General features: G+C 37.4%; 1 protein-coding gene across 3 annotated transcripts in view; it reads right to left on the reverse strand.

Annotated features, from left to right (window-relative positions):
* Nucleotides 1-7,841: 7,841 nt before the first annotated feature.
* The window catches only part of GckIII (Germinal centre kinase III), a 128,951-nt gene continuing 117,603 nt past the window's right edge, over nt 7,842-19,189 (reverse strand). For all 3 annotated transcript variants that reach the window (XM_018507398.1, XM_018507390.1, XM_018507382.1), the window contains 8 exons: nt 11,240-11,405; nt 10,725-10,882; nt 10,199-10,384; nt 9,827-9,972; nt 9,292-9,577; nt 8,848-9,213; nt 8,528-8,751; nt 7,842-8,452 (listed from right to left, as the gene is read on the reverse strand). In XM_018507398.1, coding sequence (XP_018362900.1) covers nt 8,443-8,452; nt 8,528-8,751; nt 8,848-9,213; nt 9,292-9,577; nt 9,827-9,972; nt 10,199-10,384; nt 10,725-10,882; nt 11,240-11,405 — 1,542 coding nt within the window. In that variant the 3' untranslated portion in view covers nt 7,842-8,442. The remainder of the gene's footprint in view (nt 8,453-8,527; nt 8,752-8,847; nt 9,214-9,291; nt 9,578-9,826; nt 9,973-10,198; nt 10,385-10,724; nt 10,883-11,239; nt 11,406-19,189) is intronic.

Here is a 19,189-nt window from a genome sequence, read left to right on the forward strand (position 1 = left end):
ACTGAGAACAATTTGCATCTTGATTTTATATAGTACATTCTGGAGTTTATCAACTTTGCCAAAGACTTACTAAAAAACTTATTTTATTAGAAATAACACGTATTTTAACGTGACAAAATTTCTTTAAAATTATATTATATAAAAAATAATAGCATAGCGCCAGGAAATCGATACAAAAATCCGTATGGCAGTCGAAGTGTTAAAGATGAGGCATACAGAATAAATAGAGCGCATTTTTGTTCCTCTTGATATTATGATATGAAAAAAAATTAGAAGAGCCTAATTTAAAAATCATCTGCGAGAGACGATGACACCGAATATAAATCTATGAATTTTTCTTTAATCGATCCGTTCACTTTCATCGAAGCATCCCCTCGTTCAGGGGATCCATCTTTTTCTCTCTTTTTCTCTTTTCTTCTGACGCATAAAAGCGAAATGTACCGTGAATAAATCCATTATCTGCTCATCGATCATCCTCGGCCAATCGCCGAGAAACCCTTTTCGTCATCACTTTGCTGTAATAGCTTTAAAGACTGCGCCGAGTTCCGCGGACGACCGCGGAAAGCTGCGAGGAGAATTCTGCGGTCGCGATTCTGTCGCACCGAAATAAGTACACCGTGCGTGGAACACGTGTTCGCGACGCTGACACGCGCGTGGCGATTAGACACGCGCGCGTACTCCCGGAGGCGACGAATTGCTCGCTCTGCTCTAATCTTGGCGCTCGAGTAAATACAACAGTGAATAGAATACCTAATGCCTATTTCCACCAATGTACATTAACCCTGCGCACGATGAGATTAATTTTCATTATTTTAACAAATATATACCAAAATTATTAAGTGGTTCTTACATAATTTTAACATCTTTAAAAAGTATTTGTAAATTGTGTAGTTTAAAAATTTGTATACGAATATTATAATTAATTATTCGATGCTTCTAATTTTTTGAAGAAAAAAGATGCAGGACACGAATAACCTAATCGTATATAAGAGTTAATACTAATTTTGGTTCAACTTACTCTTAATCTTATTCTATATTGAGAAAAAGATACTTAAAATTTATTGGTGGGATATAATGTTTATTTCACTAATAAATCCTTATTTAAATACGGTGGAATAAAATATTGTTTCTAACAAATAAACCATCTATTTCGTTTTTTTCAACAAATATCGGAGAAAACATTACACTTGCTTACGAATATATTTCGACTTCTTTTTCTCACTGTAGTTGTAAGAATTGAAAAAAGACAAAGACTAAGTTGAACCGAGATTAAAGTCAATTGGTAGAAACGGGTAGAAATATGTCATCAAATAAACGGAGAGATGAAGTAGAACCTTTTCCAACTCCGCTGATGAATTTCCGGACAAGAAACAATTGGAGCCCTAGACAATGGGTGTGGTAGTGAAACAGTTAAAGAATTGATCGCGAGAGAGATAACAGCGAGTAAATGTTGCTTTTGAGAGAAGTAAACGAAGGACATCTAAATAATTCCGATCGAGTGCGCAAATAGGTGTGATAACGTTACGGCACGAGAACTAAAAGCTCTAAAGAGAGTTTCGATTTTTCATACGCAAAGTGCTGGTGTGATGTTGTTAATCACACTATCGTGCTGGAAACAGCATCATTAGCAATACGAATTAGATGTTCGTGCAACGATTCCAGAAGATATCTTTCTATCTTTTTGCTTTCGATATCGGCATCGTGATATCGGTAGCGTGACTGAACGAGGCAACACGAAATACCGAGTGGTGCACGAAATGTCATACCATTTAATTTTAATAATTAATTCTATACCAGTCTCGTATCTATTATGTTAAAAATGTGTTATATACAATAATATATATAAACCAAATGATATGACATTTCGCGTGTCCTCGTGTATATGTATATACACACAATATACGTACACACATTAACATACACAATGGATATACACGTATATCGTAAACATCCGGAATTCGAGATCTGAAAATGACGTGTTGGAATGTGTAGAAATGAGAGAAAAACGACGAGAGACGATATCTCGTCGACTAGCTCGTCTGGTCGCGTCGCGCATCGTCGTTGCGTCGCGACGGACGAGCGACGCGGGTCCCGCCTCCGAGATACATACACCAGTATCGCGACGATGTACTTTGCGGTATACCTGACGCGACAACATCGAGGGATGCTGCTGGATCCCGTCGACGGAGGTTGGCAGACCGGGTACCACTGGCAGCTGCCAGGATCGTAAGGGTGAGGGATGAGGCGCCGACTCCCTCGGGAGGAGAACTACCCCCGGCGGGACGTGAATCTTCTCGGTGGGCGCGATCACTCCGCGGTATACCGTAAACACTGTTGTGGGTAGCCGCGGACCTCCCGGAGTATCGCGGGGATGTTTCCGGGGACGCGTCCGGGATTCTCGTATTTCGTCGCCGAGAGAGGTGTGCCCCGGCTCTATTTATACACGTACAAAAGACGCGCGAGACGAGAATTTCTTGTGTTTGTCACCGTCTCTTGGAAGAGTCACAAGCAATTCTCTCGTACGGGCAGGGTGCATTTTTTTTTTACATACGTCTCTCTTTTCCGGTGAAAGAAGCGGAGACGGCGATATGCCGAAGAGTTTAAGAGACGGACAGAAAAGTAGACAAAGAAACAGAAAGAGAGACTTAGAGAAAAAAAGGAGAGAGAGAGAGAGAGAGAAAGAGAGGACACCCTCTTTGCCCTTCCCTACAGTTCGTCGGCCCTCTCGCCTCTGGTACTTCGATCGCGACCACCCGCGGGACGCTGTCGACTACTGCACGAAGAAAGAGACGCGTCGAGAGAATTGCAACGCCCTCCGGGCTCCGCGTCTCTCCCGACCTCGTGGACCATCTCTCGATGCGCGGACCTGCGCTCTTTGATATTACACTGCGACGACGTCGCCATCATCGCCAGGAAGTGTCGGCGTTAAAACTTTAAATTAGGGTGATATAAATTAACACGTTGCGTTGCGTTAAAAATGTAAAAAATAATAAATCAATGAAGAGAAATAATTATATTTTCGGTCCAAACGAATTTTGGTACGTACTATGTATTTCAATGTGAATTTATATACATATTTATGTACATACGTAAATTTTGCAAGAATTGGATATTAAATTCAAACTGTGTGTGAATTACTTAGGTATTAAAATCCGCTTCGATTGATCTTAATTGATTTATTCAAATTATAGTTATTAAAAATAATAACATCAAACTTTTTTCGTGTTCTAGAATTTACCCAGAGAGTCATGTGACTTTTTCCTTAGAATAAAAACGTTAAAAATCTTTTGTGTGTGTGTGTATATGTACATATGTTCTGTAAGTTTTTGCCAAGTGGTTTTGTGTCAAATACTATCAACTTTACAGAAAAACCACGAGAGACAAAAATGATTAATTTTCTTCTCATAAAGTTCTGAATTTTTTAATATCGTATTTTTTCATGTCGGTAAAAATAAGAAAATGCGGTACTAAAAAGTTAATGAAAAATTCTGAAAAAAATTTTTAGAATTTTATGAGAAGAAAGTAAATAATTTTTATTTCTTGTGTGCAGTTTTTTCTGTAAAGTTGATAGTATATGAGTAAAAAATTATTGAGGACTGATATTCGGCAATTTTTAGTAATTAATGTCTTGTTAACTATTGCGAAAATTGCAAAATAGTAGAGGACTTTTCGATTCAGTTTAGTCCTTTCGCTCTACCTACACAAAAGCGCAAAAAGAACATCCTATATATATATATATATACACAAAAAATTTTCAGTTTTCACGTTTCCGCCTTAGGGAAAAGGTAACATGGTTGACTTCCTGAGCCGCGTGATGCATTATTGACGAAATCGTCCAAGGAAATACTCACCACATACTCATTGTAGTTTATTTCATCTTTATTTCGTATTTGTACACGCCCTCAGCATGCCACATACAGTCAGTATAATACAATCCAACGCAGCCAAGAGAGGAGAGAGAGAGAGAGAGAGAAATAGAGAGAAGAGGAGAGAAGAGGAGGGGGGGGGAGAGAGAGAGAGAGAGAAAGAAGAGAGGAAAGAGAAGAAGAAAGAGAGAAGAGGTAGAAGTAAAATACAAAAAATATATATATTTATATATGTATACTCTACGCGCGCCGAGAGACGTTATTGTTACCACGATGTGTTTTTTAACGCTGAATATATATTGGATAGTAGCTAAGAGTAATAATACAAAGAAGAGTGCTGTGTTAGGATACGATAGGACGCGTAATTCGGATTGAATGTGGTACGGTTCGCGGATCGCACGAGCAAACGATCTCGCGCGCTTGCCGATGTCCTGTCCCTAATTAATTACCGCTGTCTCGATTGAATAAGAACTCTCACTTTCGATCAGCCATATAAACTAAGGGGAAAGAACGAGCTTCCGAAAAATCGGCAATCACAGTTCGGCGCTTTTTCATTCGTCCGTCAATCTGCATACGCAGAGAAACAGAAGAACAGTTTAGCATTGAGTCATACGCGCGAAACATACTCGACAAAAGCTCAGGATTTCTTAGCCGGCAGCATAAAAACATTCATTCGATCGTGAACTTTCAGGAATCTCCTCCGCGAACGTTCTTCAAACTATCGGATCACATCCCAATTTTCCGTACCTTTTATCGCACTCTGAACAAAAGTCTGTTCGACTAAAACATGTTGAATTAATTCTTCGATCAAGATCGAACGAGCAAGCCAAAAAGAAAATAAAAGAAACTGTACCTTGATTTTATCCTTGTTTATCCGATTAAAATAATTTACAAGATTTTTAATTCCGTCACAGACACACTTATGCCGGGAGTGGCGAAATGAAAAATATCCCGCCAGTGGCAACATTGGACATTTCGGCAGAAATAGAAAATTGAACAAATTTATTTGATTGTAAATTTATGATCCGAAACTTAAACGTAAATATCAAGTGCCTTCTTAATACGTTACGGCTTTTGTCCAATCTTGTCGCTAGCGGATTAATACTCTTAGATCATAGTTTCGTACATACAGTCTACATATACAAGTGGCCGTCGACTGAAAACGGCCATTAGAGGAAACAAATATTCTCAATAAAACGAATGATCATTGTTGGACGTAAAATCGATCGCTACTCCGCAGGTGACCTGATAATTCTTTTTAACAAGCATACTGCTTACACAGCCTACATAGCTAAGTCTTCTCTCTTGAACTCTTTCGCACGGATATATCTTCGTACGCGATACTAACGCATAAATGTAACTGGTAAGCATTTATGGCAGCGTTATAAGGCCTACTCACGGTAGCGATCGTCGTAAGGACCAGAAAACTTAATCCAAAACGCGAAAGAAACAACAATAATTCATGGAAGTCAAACCATGTCGAGCTTTGTCAAGCGATTTTTTTTTCCGATTGCCATAAAAGCATTCCTTTTTCATGGCTAAGACGAAAAAAAAAATCGTTTGATCAGTTAACCATAAGATGACCATATTAACAATACAATGTAAATGAATAATAAACGTAATAACTCAACTAAAAATAAAATCGATACATGTAGTCTGACTTATTTCCCATCTAGACGGGCGATAGAGAAATAGAACGAAGAAAAAGAAAAGGTGATAGTAGAGCAAAAAATTTTTTATAATATTCTTTTTTGTTTCTCATTAAACATAATTATCTAGATGAAGAACAAATTGAATAAAAAAAAAAAGAGAAAAGGAAAACCATCAAATCATACACATAGTCTATTTTATAGAGATTAGCGGAATAACCACAACTCGGTAACGTAATTAAGTCTCTTTGCCGTTTTACTTTGCGATTTCTGCCGTTAATTGACGTATCCTCGTTTACAAATTCGCTCCTCTTCTTTCTCACTCTTGCTCTATCACCCTTTTGTATCTTCCTTTAAATCACCATACGGAGGATGGTCCTTATGTTTCGTCGGAAGAGCGAGACTTTTCTCCGACCATCCCGTAGCTGACATCCTCTATATAACTCTATTTTTTACGCAAGTGTAAACATGTTTGTGTGTGTGTGTGTGTGTGTACGCGCGCGCGCGCGCGCGTGTGTGTGGAATTTCTTTTTCTCTCTCTATATATAATATATTTTATAAAATACATTAGTTTACAAACAACGTTGGATTAAGTGTCGACGCCCTGCGCGGGAGTCATCGCAGCTCAGACTCGATCGTGAAAATCAAGTGCGGTGAATACGAGAAATACTCGTGTTTATAACGCAAGTTAAGTCTGGAAGAACGGCAGTACTTAAATTCCGTGTAATATATGTATATATATATATAATATATACACACACACATATACATATACACACATATGTATATATACATATATATATAATTAAATCCGGTCGTCGCTGTTCGAACGCACCGCGCGTTCAAAAAACTCTCCTCGTACCCTCTTTTCGTGTGGTTCAAACTCCATTTGAATCGATTGTTGAGTCGTTCCACGTCAGTCATTGTCTCGAAGAATTGAAACTTTTATAAAAGGCGCTTTTATCTCGAAGTCTCTCTTTCTCGCTCGAATCGCATTCTACAATTCGGCAATACTGTACAGATAGTTTAACGACACGTTAACGTGGGACGACTCCACTGTTATTCTAAGTTAATGACGTAATGAAATATTAAGGCGCGATGTGGAAAGATTGAAGCGTCTTTCACGGATGTACGTATACTGATGATAGAGTTCTAAAATAGCATTGTTTTTCGACGATTTTCAAATGGGTTTTACACACAACTAGAAATTAATTATATATATTTTTAAACGCTATTTTTTATATACGTCGCGTACGGTTTCTGAAACATTGTAATTGTAACGGTTTACTTGCAATTTTTATGCAATAAGCGAAAACTACATGAAACGATAAAAGCCCTTGATAAATTTGTAATGGCAATATTGCCTATATTCTATATCTATCATCTTCTTTAATGACGAACGATGTGATCATAGGAAGGAAAAGGAATTCTTTTTCTCTTCGTAACAAGATCGTTTAACGGAGCTGTGCGACCGGTTGGCAAAGACGTCGATCAGAACAATAAGACTATCTTATCGCGCTACATACATATTTACAATTTCTCTAGCACTAGAGCTTTCTTCTTTCATGTTCGAAACATGCACTAGCGTAGGAAGCCACAGGAAGAAATCTACTCAAAGAATACATCTTTTTTCTTTTGCTTGGCTGCTACCTTCTTTCTCTTTAGAACGTACTATTCAATAAATATTCCCTTTGTAAAGAGAAATATTAATAAAAAGGCATGATTTTTTCAAAACTTTATAAAATTAAAACTTGTTTCCTTATAGAGATCGCGTTTATACAAATGCTCGAGATAGCTCGCTAGTGCATGCTGCGAACGTATCTATATTGAGGCAAGACCAAGTCATCGAATACTTTTCATCTATCCCTTTTGCCGAGTCTGTACAATTTTTGTTTTGTTGTCGTATCGCCAGATCGATGTTCACGCCGAACATGAAGAAGGTTTAAAAGATATTTATTAGGCTATCATGTAATGGAGGTTTCGATTCAGCCTTTTCGCAAACGCACTGCCGTCTATTTTCCGCCTTTCTCTACTCGCAACTGATTGCCATATAAGATCGCTAAAGTGTTATCTTTTTTTTTTCAAGGGTAAGGTTTTTCGTAACTATTAAATCGAATCCTCTCCTCGATATTCTCTCTAATTAATCTATTAATAATGAAGTACGTTTCAATATCTAAAGTAGTAAAAAAGGAATCGACTGACAATTTTTTTCGTTCATCTAGCAGTATATTAAAAAAATAACATACTTTTTAATTAATAACTCTTCATTAAATACGTTACTTTTCAGTTTTTTAAACATAAAATATAGTTTCACATATCTTTTGGATGTAATGCGCAGCTTCATGTAATTTATACTTTCAAAAATGATAAAGCCGGGAATATTAAAAAATTAACACATTTTTTAAAAGTCAAAAATATACAACTTCCATAATGATAAATTGATTCCTGATTGAAATGAACTGTCGGGCGACGAACCGACATGGAGAAGCGTGTAAATGTAGAACAGCTCATTAGAGAAGTTCCGAAAAAAATCGATGACAATTACACGAGTAGGAACTGCAAGAATACTGGCACAACGTTTTGCGTGTATCTGCCGTCCATCTACGTATTATTATCCTACGGTGAGGTAGGCAGATGAAAATGGGGCGGTTCAGTAGACTACTTCGTAAAACTTCGATAGACTTCGTTGTAGTACGGCCTTTATAGATTAGCGAGAAAGGGGAAGAGCGAGGAGGGAATGGGATGACGGGGCAAGGAACACATTTCCCTCGCACCTTCACGTTCACGTTCGGAATCGCCACTCATCGACGACATGCTCGGTTCGTATTAATTAGTAAATTGATAATCGAGAGAAATAACGTATGGTTTTACAATGTCAGGATATTTTGGGACCACAGTCTCTTGCGGACCTTTGTCCTCTCGCGTCCCTACGTATCCCTAAAACAAAAGAGCATGTTGTTCCTTTTGCTCAAATGTACCGCCGAGGTGCGTATTTTCTCAAGAGGATATTACCTTAAAATAACCTTCTCCATTAGCATAGATAGGCGCCCTTCAGAATGATTGGGGGGAAGTAGGGATTTAATCAGTTCACGGATAAGGGACTCTGTCATTCCTGGCGACGTGCGTTCCGCCGATTCGAAAGCGCTTCGCAATTCTTCTACAGCACCGCCATTCTTGCCACCACTACCGCCCTCGCCATTATTGTCTCTCACCGAATATTGGTGCTTTCGTTGAAGCTGTAATATTATGAAAACACAAGTCATTTTCATAAATTCTCGATAGTTTTGTTACACTTTTCATATTTTTACCATTTTAAGTATTACTTATAATACCTCGGAAAGGAGAGGAAAAACGACACCAGACAAAGCAACGCTTCGCGGATGCTTGAGCTCCTGTGAACTTCTGGGCCTTTGCTTGTCCTCGCTAGGTCTATGATCGGCCATCGAAGTGATGGGCACGTCTGGTTTACTGTTTCTCCTCTTTTCTCGTGAGTTGAAGTCCCTGCTGGCTCTATCCCGATCTCTGCCTTCCCTATCTCGTTCTCGTTCTCTGACGACTTCTCTATCCCTCTCGCGACTATCGCGCATCTCCTTTGATTCTCTGAGCGTAGACTCTCGGCTAGAGTCACGATAGTCTCTCTCATCTCGTTTCTCTCTCGTGTCCACCGGTGGTGGAGGTGCGGCTTCATGTGGTCGGGGCTACAAAATAAAAAAGAAAGTAAGAAAGAGACATAAATATGAATATGAGATATCAAATAATTGATTATTGGAACTTACAGGCACGTGTTTCGCTAGACCATCATGCAACTCTCGCTTCTGTGAGGACTCGCTTCTGTAATGAATAAGCGTAGAATCCTTCGGCGGCGATCGCGAGGCACCATTCGCGTGTGGTTTATTCGGTTGATTGTGATTGGAGGACCTGTGGTTCGTGTGTGTTAGGGTAAGAGATGCGGGCTGTTCATCTAGTGGCAGCATAGGCACCACGGATCCTTTGACCCCATGCGGGCCTTTCACCGTCATTATCCATGGCTCGTCCATGTCGCTGTCTTGCTTGGATTCCTCCCTGAACACCGTGTAATGCAGTGTGTTACAATTTAGTACCGTGCTCGGATGGTGGCCTATTATACCGCGCGATTGATAAACGACCTCGAACTGGTTTTCCTTCTTCTTGCACGTTCGAGATATAAATTTATTGCGGAATTAACGACAGAAAAAAAAAGAAGATCCTGAACGTACATAACGTACGAAAATAACAAGCAGCGGCTTTTACTTTCGTAAGAAGCGTGACAGAAACGCGAATCAAGATACTCACGAATCCGAATTCTCGCTCTCGGTCTCCGACTCCTCGCTGCGCTGCGACTTCCACTTTTTGTACCTGTCAATCAGGTCAATCAGGTACGAGTTCTTCTTTGCCTTCCTGATAAACTGAAACTTGAGCAGTTCCTTCGCCGTCGGCCTCTGCACAGATATGAGGAGCACAATGATCAAAATAAAAATCGATTACGTTTCTCATATGTCGAAATTTTTGATTCATTAAACTAATTTTCTAGTGCTATCGGTTACATTATTGATTAGTGAGACGTTGAACGATTCGGGGCGTTAAAAATATATATTTCTGAAGCGCGAGACACGATCGACTATCAACTTGAAATATAGACAGCCATGAATATAACGGTATACTCACGTTTTCAGGGTCCTTATTGAGACAGGCTTCGACAAATTCCTTGAATTGTTTTGTGTAATTCCCAGTCAGCTGCGGTGGATTGTTCTTGGGTATTAGAAAGAGGACTCTCATGGGATGCAGCTCGCTGTTGGGTGGCTCTCCTTTCGCGAGCTCAATCGCAGTGATGCCCAAAGACCAAATGTCAGCCTGCGGGACAAGCGTTCGCGAAGTTACCACTTGCTAAATGAAGTGCTAATGAAATGCTAATGAAAATGTGACCGTGCCACTTTGAAACCAATTTCCAAAGAAGCGAAAAAGCAAAGAGGAGTGGAAGAGAAAATCACTATATCGTCATATTTAAGAAGATTAATAAACTGATTTTGTTTTATACACGCAAACGATAACAATATTCAGAAACAATTTCAGAAAATAAATAAAGATATTTTCGTATTTGAGATACGCATGTAGATAAACTTAATAAACCTGGTTTATAGCAATGGACGGATGCATTCCGCAGTATATGGCGAAATTTAATTAACGCAATTACCTTGGAATCGTAAGCGGACTGTTTGATGACTTCGGGTGCCATCCAGAACGGCGTGCCGACGAAGGTATTTCGTTTACTGGTGGTGTTCGTCAACTGACCGGCTACACCGAAGTCGGCCAACTTGACGTCGCCCATTTCGCTCAGTAAAACATTCGCCGCTATAAAATTAATAAAAATACCATGCGAATTATATATATAATCTTTCATTTTTAAACCAATAGAAAAATAATTTTAAAGCAGTATATTATTAATTAATTAAGAACTCTATTAATAACGAATAAATTTCATTCTGTGTAATTTCTATATAAATTGATAATAAATAAACATTTTTTAATAGAGTTCTGCGTCACAGTTAACGCAATTAATTCACGTGGATTTTAGTTAGACGAAATATTGATCAGCATATTTGATGTTTTGCTAATTTGAATCAATAGGACCTATCTTTAGAAGCCTCTGTGTATGAAGAGCATTAAGGTACCAATAAACACCTTTCGTGCCTTATCAAGCGAACGTACCTTTAATATCGCGATGGAGCTTACGCTCGCTGTGCAGATAATCCAGCCCTTTGAGCACCTCGCGTAATATCACAGCGATGTGCATCTCTTCGAAGCTACCGGCCTTCATCAAGTCCAGGGCCGAGCCGCCACCCAGATATTCCATGATGATCCATAGCTTCGTACCCTGTCAAGCAGAACGAATGCGGATGAGATTGAGAACCATCGGCGTAACGTAAGATGCGTTACGGGCGGGCTCTCCGGTAATTCCGACAATAAAGATCCGGAGCAGCATCTCAAGCGGCTGCCAATTAACGAAAATAGATCGCTTCACCGAACAATCACTATTCCCGATCGCGGCCGGACCTTGAAACGTAATTAAGGAAAATGTGCCGGAAGATATTAGCTACGCTGATATTCTTGAGAAAATTTCAGTAATCTTTACGAATACAACATCTCGAGTTGTGCTTAAGGTGATTCTGGAGTGTGTTTTATCTACTTAACAAATTATTTTCTAGCCCGCTATTTTTTTAATTGCACAATTCATTAGATTTAATAATTTTCTTCCACAATTAAAGTAGAAGCTGTAATTCAGGTTGGTCAAGTTTATGTCGAAAAAAACAATTTAAGGATGTTTTATATATATTTTCAAAATGATAACAAAACTATGAAAAAATATTACGGATCGTTTTAAATCACGCTTAAAAGTAATATGACAAATTTAGTAACGGTTTACTATCTGATCTTAAGTTATTTTAACAAATAGTTGTATTTTTTTAATCTATGCTCTAATAAAAATATATGGAAACGCGTATTACAAAATAAATGATAAAAATCTCAATTTTTTAATATAAATAATATAATTATGTATTCAAGATTATTTACGTAGTTACATTCTGACGCATGAATTAGTGGTTCAATAAATAAATAAAATATTTATTTGTTCTATATCTTTGTAACTAATCAGTAAACTGCAATGTAATTTTGCATAAATTATTTTGAATATTTAAAGTACTTATAAAGGAAAAATGTAAAATTTTCTATCATTTTTAAAATTTTAATTTTTAACAATAAAAATAATAACAAATAAAATAAATAAATTACAAAAATGTGTAATTAAACAAAAATATAATCTTATTCGTACAACTTTCATATGTATACGATTTATTTGAAGTGTAAATATTAAACATACATCCAAATTTAATTTTCTTTGCCAGGACTGTACGTCTAATACATCCTTAAGAAATTTAGATCTTTTTTATAAAGCTATCAACGTGTGTTAATATTTGTTTCATTCAAAAATTTTGCAGTCTGTGTGTTGGTACGAAATGAGAGCAGCCAGAGCTGCAGATTACATGAGCAAACAATGTTGAATTCTCAAAATTAGGTCAGATATCGTAATGCAAAAGATTAAAGTGCTTTATGCATATGTGTTCGTGCAGTAGTTGATGTAGACTTCGGTCCGATTCACGCTTATGACACTTAAGAATCATTTCATTCTTGTTGTTTATCAAATGTCAACAAGGATAAATGATGCTCGTGAGCATTGTGCGTAAATCGGACCGCGTCCGTAGTAGTATGTACAGTGACGTGTCGACGTTTCGTAAATTATATGCCTGTGTTGTAAATCATTTGTATGTGAGTCACCGTTAGCATCCCTTTAAGATAACTAGTTACGTAACTAATATCTAATTAGTAGCGTAATACTAATACCTAATTAGTAATGTAACAGAGACATCTCAACATTTAGACACGTGACAACTTCTCTTCCCCTCAGAAAAATAGATTTTTATTTATAAAACTGGGTAAGTATTATAATTATTTCTCAGAATCTCTATGTATTATATTCACACAATATATTTATATTTATATCATGCCGTATTTTTCTTTACTAGAACGACGACATGTTGCGTGACTGCATATTATTATATCGTTCGAGTCGCACTCCGATCACGATAGAGATCGACCGTGAAGTAACGATACGGAGCGAGCAACATCCTCACCATGGGGGTAAGATGACCTCTCCTCAACAACGAGCAGCAATATGATTAATCTCGCGGTGTTGTTCGCGATAATGAAGATTTATCGCGCCCTCTTGAACAGCCCGTAAATTACCGTCTAATGCGGGCCCGTTAAGGAAAAACGCGTCCGCTGTTTCCTGCATTGGCCTATTAATTTTCCACAAGCGCAACGTGCTCATTGCTCCAAGGCAACGCGCGTCATCGCTGACCGGATCCTCCTCTCCGTGGCGGTAATTATATCCGACATCGATGACCAATCACTGTGCGACTTATCGGATAAATTATACGACGCGCGTTAATTGTGGTGGTCGGCGGAGGCACTGTAGTGGTGCGGCGCGTAAGAACGATAAAACCGATGAGTTATCGCGCGTTAATAATCAGCGCGGCCCGAGCTAATGATCCGCGTGAGGATATTGGAAGATTTACGCCCTTTGCTCGATCGATTATAAAGAAATAATTAATTGATCCTTCCCTTTCTTCTCTCCCGGGTCACTCGGCCGACCCCCAGAGGTGCGCTGTCGGTCGCGGCCTTGCAATTACGCGTTACCGTATGTATTATACGCCACTCTTCTCGCCGCCAAGTGTTGCCAAGCGAAAGGGCAAACGTCGTGAATAACGAAACATCATCCCTTCATGAGCGTGGAATCGCTTATGTTCTAGGAGGACTTTGCGAATGACTGCGTTTTCGTGTCGTAAAAACTTTTATACGGACTTTACGGTCGATAATACTATCAGTAACGACTAATACTGACATATTATTGATCGTGTGGTTAATGTTAATGGATTGACGTAGAATATTGGCGATCTGGATTTCTTCATTCTCGAGCATCAGCTTTATCTCCTACCACAGCTCGAGAATCAAGAAATCTGGATCATCATTAATATTATCAGTATTTATATTGACAGTATTTTTATTAGAATCTGAAACTTTTACTGAAACTGAAAATGTGTAATTTTCGACTGAAGCCATATAGCTCTTCTTCCTATATAATATTAATTTTAATATGTGTAATTATTGTTTTAAAATTATGATGTTTACGAAGAAGAAGTACTTATATTCTTTGACTAAAATTGACACAACCGAAATTTCGGTTTTCGATTTTGGCTGAAATTTAATTATTGTTTTGGACGGACTCTAATTATTATCGAACCATGTCCGTTAAGAACTATGACAAACTATGACGCAGAAAACTTAAACAAAAAAACTTAAGACGTAAGCAGTAAGGAAATCAACATGGATTTGCTGTTACTCATATTATTGTCTTACGGTCTCTACTGTAATTGGCCAATTCGTTTATTATTTAAGTTTTTTTGTGGCTTTAAAAAGAGCGCGTCTAGTATTTCCGGCAATATAGTTTCGCAATTATGTATATAAAACTGAGCTGAAAATATTGTCAATGTAATGCTAATCGTGTAAAGCTTGTATTATGTCGAATGTTGAATTCTATATATTGAAAGAAAGAAATGGTTGCAAAAAATGTGTGATTGTAATTTAATTGTAATTTATTTTCGATGCCAGCTTTATATTTTTTAAATAAGACGACAAACATAATATTTATTACTAAAATGAAAAATCATGGTGATACCAATAAAAATTGAGTTCTTAACTATAATTATTTTAGCATACAATTATAGTCACCAAACATTTTTCTCTCAACGTGATCCAAGAGTAAAACGAAGTCTCGGGGTAGATATGAAATATCAAACGCTTCGAGATAAAGAAATTCATGGAAGGAGAGGAATGAATAAACATAGGACGCGTTGCCTCGTGTGAGCATATGCTCTTAGATTCTTCGTATCCATCTTCTTTTGCGGGATTTCCTCGCGAGAGGCTCTTCATAAGTCTTGGCTTTGGCTTTCGTTCGACGTTCGTGTGGTTGACGCGCACCGTCGTTTTATGGCAAATAATTTTCGTAGTTTAAGCGGATCGACCACGCGGGACTGAGGGCGTTCGCCAGGATGGCGAGCATTGGCTGCCCATAAAATTGCACCATTTATCACCGTCGTATGGTCAGAAGGCTTGCTCGAGGAGCTTTTTCCCATCGATATCCTCTCGAGGTAGGTGGCCATCGAGAGAGGGTTCGTTCAACTCGATTTCGACTAGCCACTTTTGTGGATTTCTACACGAACAGAGGGTTGCTGTGTCATCCCTCTGTTCTCTTTGTCTTCCTTCGACAGGAAGAAGCATGAGACGGTTGACAGGCGACGATTTATCGACTTGTTCTAAAAACGTTATCAAAGATATCGATTTCGAGATAATCGCGTGAATTAATTCAGCAGGGATAGGGGATAATAAGAAAGTGAATTGCAGGTCAATCTCTAATCGACAAACTGTGAATTAACGAGCTCCGCTCGAGAACAGATTGGTTGGGCAGATCATGATCAAGAGTCGTCATTGATCGGAAATTCATTTAATTGTATGATTCTTTACCCCTTTTCTTCCAATTCTTTCTCTGATTTGAAAGTGAAATTAAAATATAATCTTACAAAAAAGTACATCTCGCATATATAGAATGTTCCTCATATCAGTCGTCACTTTATGTGTGTTTTAATTTTTCTGTATGATTTCGATGACTATTATGAGAAGTGTACGTTCCTATGTCGCCTACAGTTGTTTACGTTTGTCTCATTATTTTATCGACGACAAATTCGTGAATTATATTATAAGTATTAATTGAATTATCTTGGGATCGAATAAAACATTATATATTATATAATAATACATCGATGAATTTATCTTTTTATGTATTACAAGAATATGAAAAGAAAAATATAGTTTCATTAAAAAAAAATTTGATTTTGATTTTTTGTTGAAAAATAAATAATTTTAAAATTTTTCTTACACAATTAATTCTTCGTTAAAAATCAGCAAACTTGTTAAAAATATTTGGTTGTCAACTCATCGTAAGTATATAAAAAATTGTGATGATCGATTCGAAAAACACCCTGTATATTTTTATATGCGAGTTTTTATAAAAAAAAAAGACAAACTTTAAGGAGTCAGTTTACGTAACGGGTTACGCATTGCAACAGAACTATTATTAGTCGGCCAATTTCCTAATGGTCTGGATCTCTCGTTCGACACGAGTCGAGAATAGACTCGCCCCTCGTGTACTCGACTATTATTTTTCAATCCCCTTACATCTCGCCCCCGCCTCTTTCGTGGCAATTATGGTTAATTGACGGAGTCCAGTAATCGACTGCTTTCACTCTCGGCGAATGACGACAGAGGCGCTTAATTTCAGTGCTTTGGAGGCAGAAGATCCATTGGCATACAATAATCACCATAATCGAATGCAAAAATAACCGCAATTTATAATAAGCACAATAATCGGGAATCGCAACTTTTTTTTTAGAACTAAATAACATTAGATTTTCATTTTATATAAAATTTTGAATCTAATTTCTAGCACTGTACGCTTAAAAAAATTGTATTGTATTGTATTTAAAAATAAAGTAACGTGCTCGATATGATTTAAAAAAAAAAACGTAAAATAAAAGATAAAATTTAAACTCCTGCAAATCGGCAGATTTAAAGGTCTAATTCGGCTATGAAAAAAAAGTTGTTGATCGCACAGATGCAGTTAAGCCGATTTACTCGCGAACAAGTTGCAATTTATCGACATTTAATTCGGCGTTTTAGTCATGCGGGAGTGTGACGCGGAAGGGCGCGAATCCAAAGCGAAGATTAATTCCGTCGCGTCGTTCGTCAATGCCAATGACACTCCTGCCATTTTGCGAGGCGAAGGTATAAAAGAGCATAGTGCTCCAAAAAGAGCAAAGAGAAATTGACTAGTCCCATTAATCACCCATACTACCTAAACGTTTTTGTCTCTATTTTGCATGCCATGTTGCGTTTTATAGGATGCAGGTTTCATGTAAAATGTGCCGTGTTTAAGCCCTAATTTAAATTCTATTATTTACTTTCTTTCTCTCATTTTTTTCTACCTTCATATTTCATTTCTACACTTTATTTTATTATTTTTACTTATTTTTTATTCATTTTTATTTAATCTTACTTCATTATTTTCATTTATTATCTTTAGATATATTATTTTACTATTTTTGTTTAATTTTCTTCTCTCTCTCTCTCATATAATATTTTTATATCCAATATATGTATATCTCTACACCCGAGTTCTCTATTGACGTTTACCAATTTTTGCTTGTTACAATTACAATTGTAACATTTATTAGCACTTAAGGTGGTTCTTTAGTAAAGTGCCGAAAATTTGGGGTGCCTCATCAAGGCCCACTCAAAATTACAAATATCTACATAATTTAGATAAAATATTAAAACTACGTGTATATCTTAATAAAATAGTACGGAACATACGATAGTAAATCAAGTGTTGCATCTTCATCGAACGAAAACAAAATGAGATTATGTTTACTTTTTGAAGTTAAATTTATGTACAAGTTTATGCACGTAAATATCTTTCCGGATTGGCCACATTGACCTATTATTTTTTTGTGACTATTAAAATCATAATTTTTTACACTATTATAATCTCGTTTTTGAGAAAAGTCTATGGTAAGATTTGTGTGCAGTTAGTCAAAGAAGCGTCTGCGAGCTTTATCTGTCACTAAGTTATACGTGAAAGATTACATTTTCAACATTTTTTTTCTCTCTTATTTCTTCGTTAATCTACCGTAGAATATTGCACCCGTTAATTTCGGTACTTCAACTTCATTATATAAAAAATTAGACATTTCTGTGATAACTCGATTTACTAAAGAACCAACTTAAAGGAATGTATATTCTTCTTAGAACATACAATAAATAATGATTTACCTTTATCTCTCTCTTTTTTCTCTCTCGTGTAAATGAATTCTTTTTCAAACTTTAAATACCACGCTCGTAATCTCCGTGACTTCGATCACTTGAAGCTTTCCCTCATGAACGATGACAACGACGATATAACTTTCATGATAAAGCACAACATCACGTGCAGCGCAACGTAAGGTCACAAAGAGTTAAAGCACCCTCTTCATTCGACCCGCTATTATCGGGGAACGTGTTTTCCAGCGTCGATCGAGCAACTGACCGTAAATCTCGGCCGCAAAGTTAAACTAGAGTGGTAGAATCACGTGATTTTTACGGAAAATTGACACATGACCTACTTGACATTACTTGGACGTTGGCTTTGTAGCATCCACGATCACACAAAAATTAAAAGCAAATAATGAAAATCGAAAATCTCGATACACGTGCTCTGTCTACGGATATGCTTTGTTTGCGAGTCATGGATGATGGATGCACAATACGACTATCTCATTCTTTGCTTCAAAGTCATACGGAAAAATTTAATAAACGGAATGACGAAGATGCCGTGATTTCATTATTAAGAGGAAAGACGACTTCGCCAAGATGAGTTCCGTGCAATTATATTCGTTCATTCGTAAAATTTCGACCGTGCCATTCCTATTCGGGTGCAGAATGCGGGTATTGTCTTTTGTTTGGAGCACAATGAACCGCGAATATAATAGGATAAAAGAGAAGAAGCGTCGCGGATTTTTATTCATATATACAAAGAGCAGATATTACACGCCACGAGTAAAATTCCATTTCACAAAAATGCTTCTGCTAATTATAGCAATACACCCCTGGGATTCTGCAGCGTTATTAAAACGCATTATATAATGATTTTACATAACGTATAAGCCTATTTCGCTTGCAACGATTTTAATAACGAAAATTGATGTTGAGACATCAAGAGCCATGCGCGTAGTGAACGATAAACAGAAAGTAACATGAGCTACACGTGCAGCGATCGTTTTATTAATCTGAAGGCTTCGAAAGATTATTTTTAAAAGATCAATAATGACGCGATATTTCTAGCCGTCTCTTATGACGAGCAGTGAGAGGAAACAAGAGAAGAATCACGACGGGACGCCCTCGTAATAAACGACACATCCGGATTGAGAAATCCGAAGGAGTGCCGCTAAG

The sequence above is a fragment of the Trachymyrmex cornetzi genome, unplaced genomic scaffold (assembly GCF_001594075.2).
Source record: "Trachymyrmex cornetzi isolate Tcor2-1 unplaced genomic scaffold, Tcor1.1 scaffold109, whole genome shotgun sequence".
NCBI lineage: Eukaryota > Metazoa > Arthropoda > Insecta > Hymenoptera > Formicidae > Trachymyrmex > Trachymyrmex cornetzi.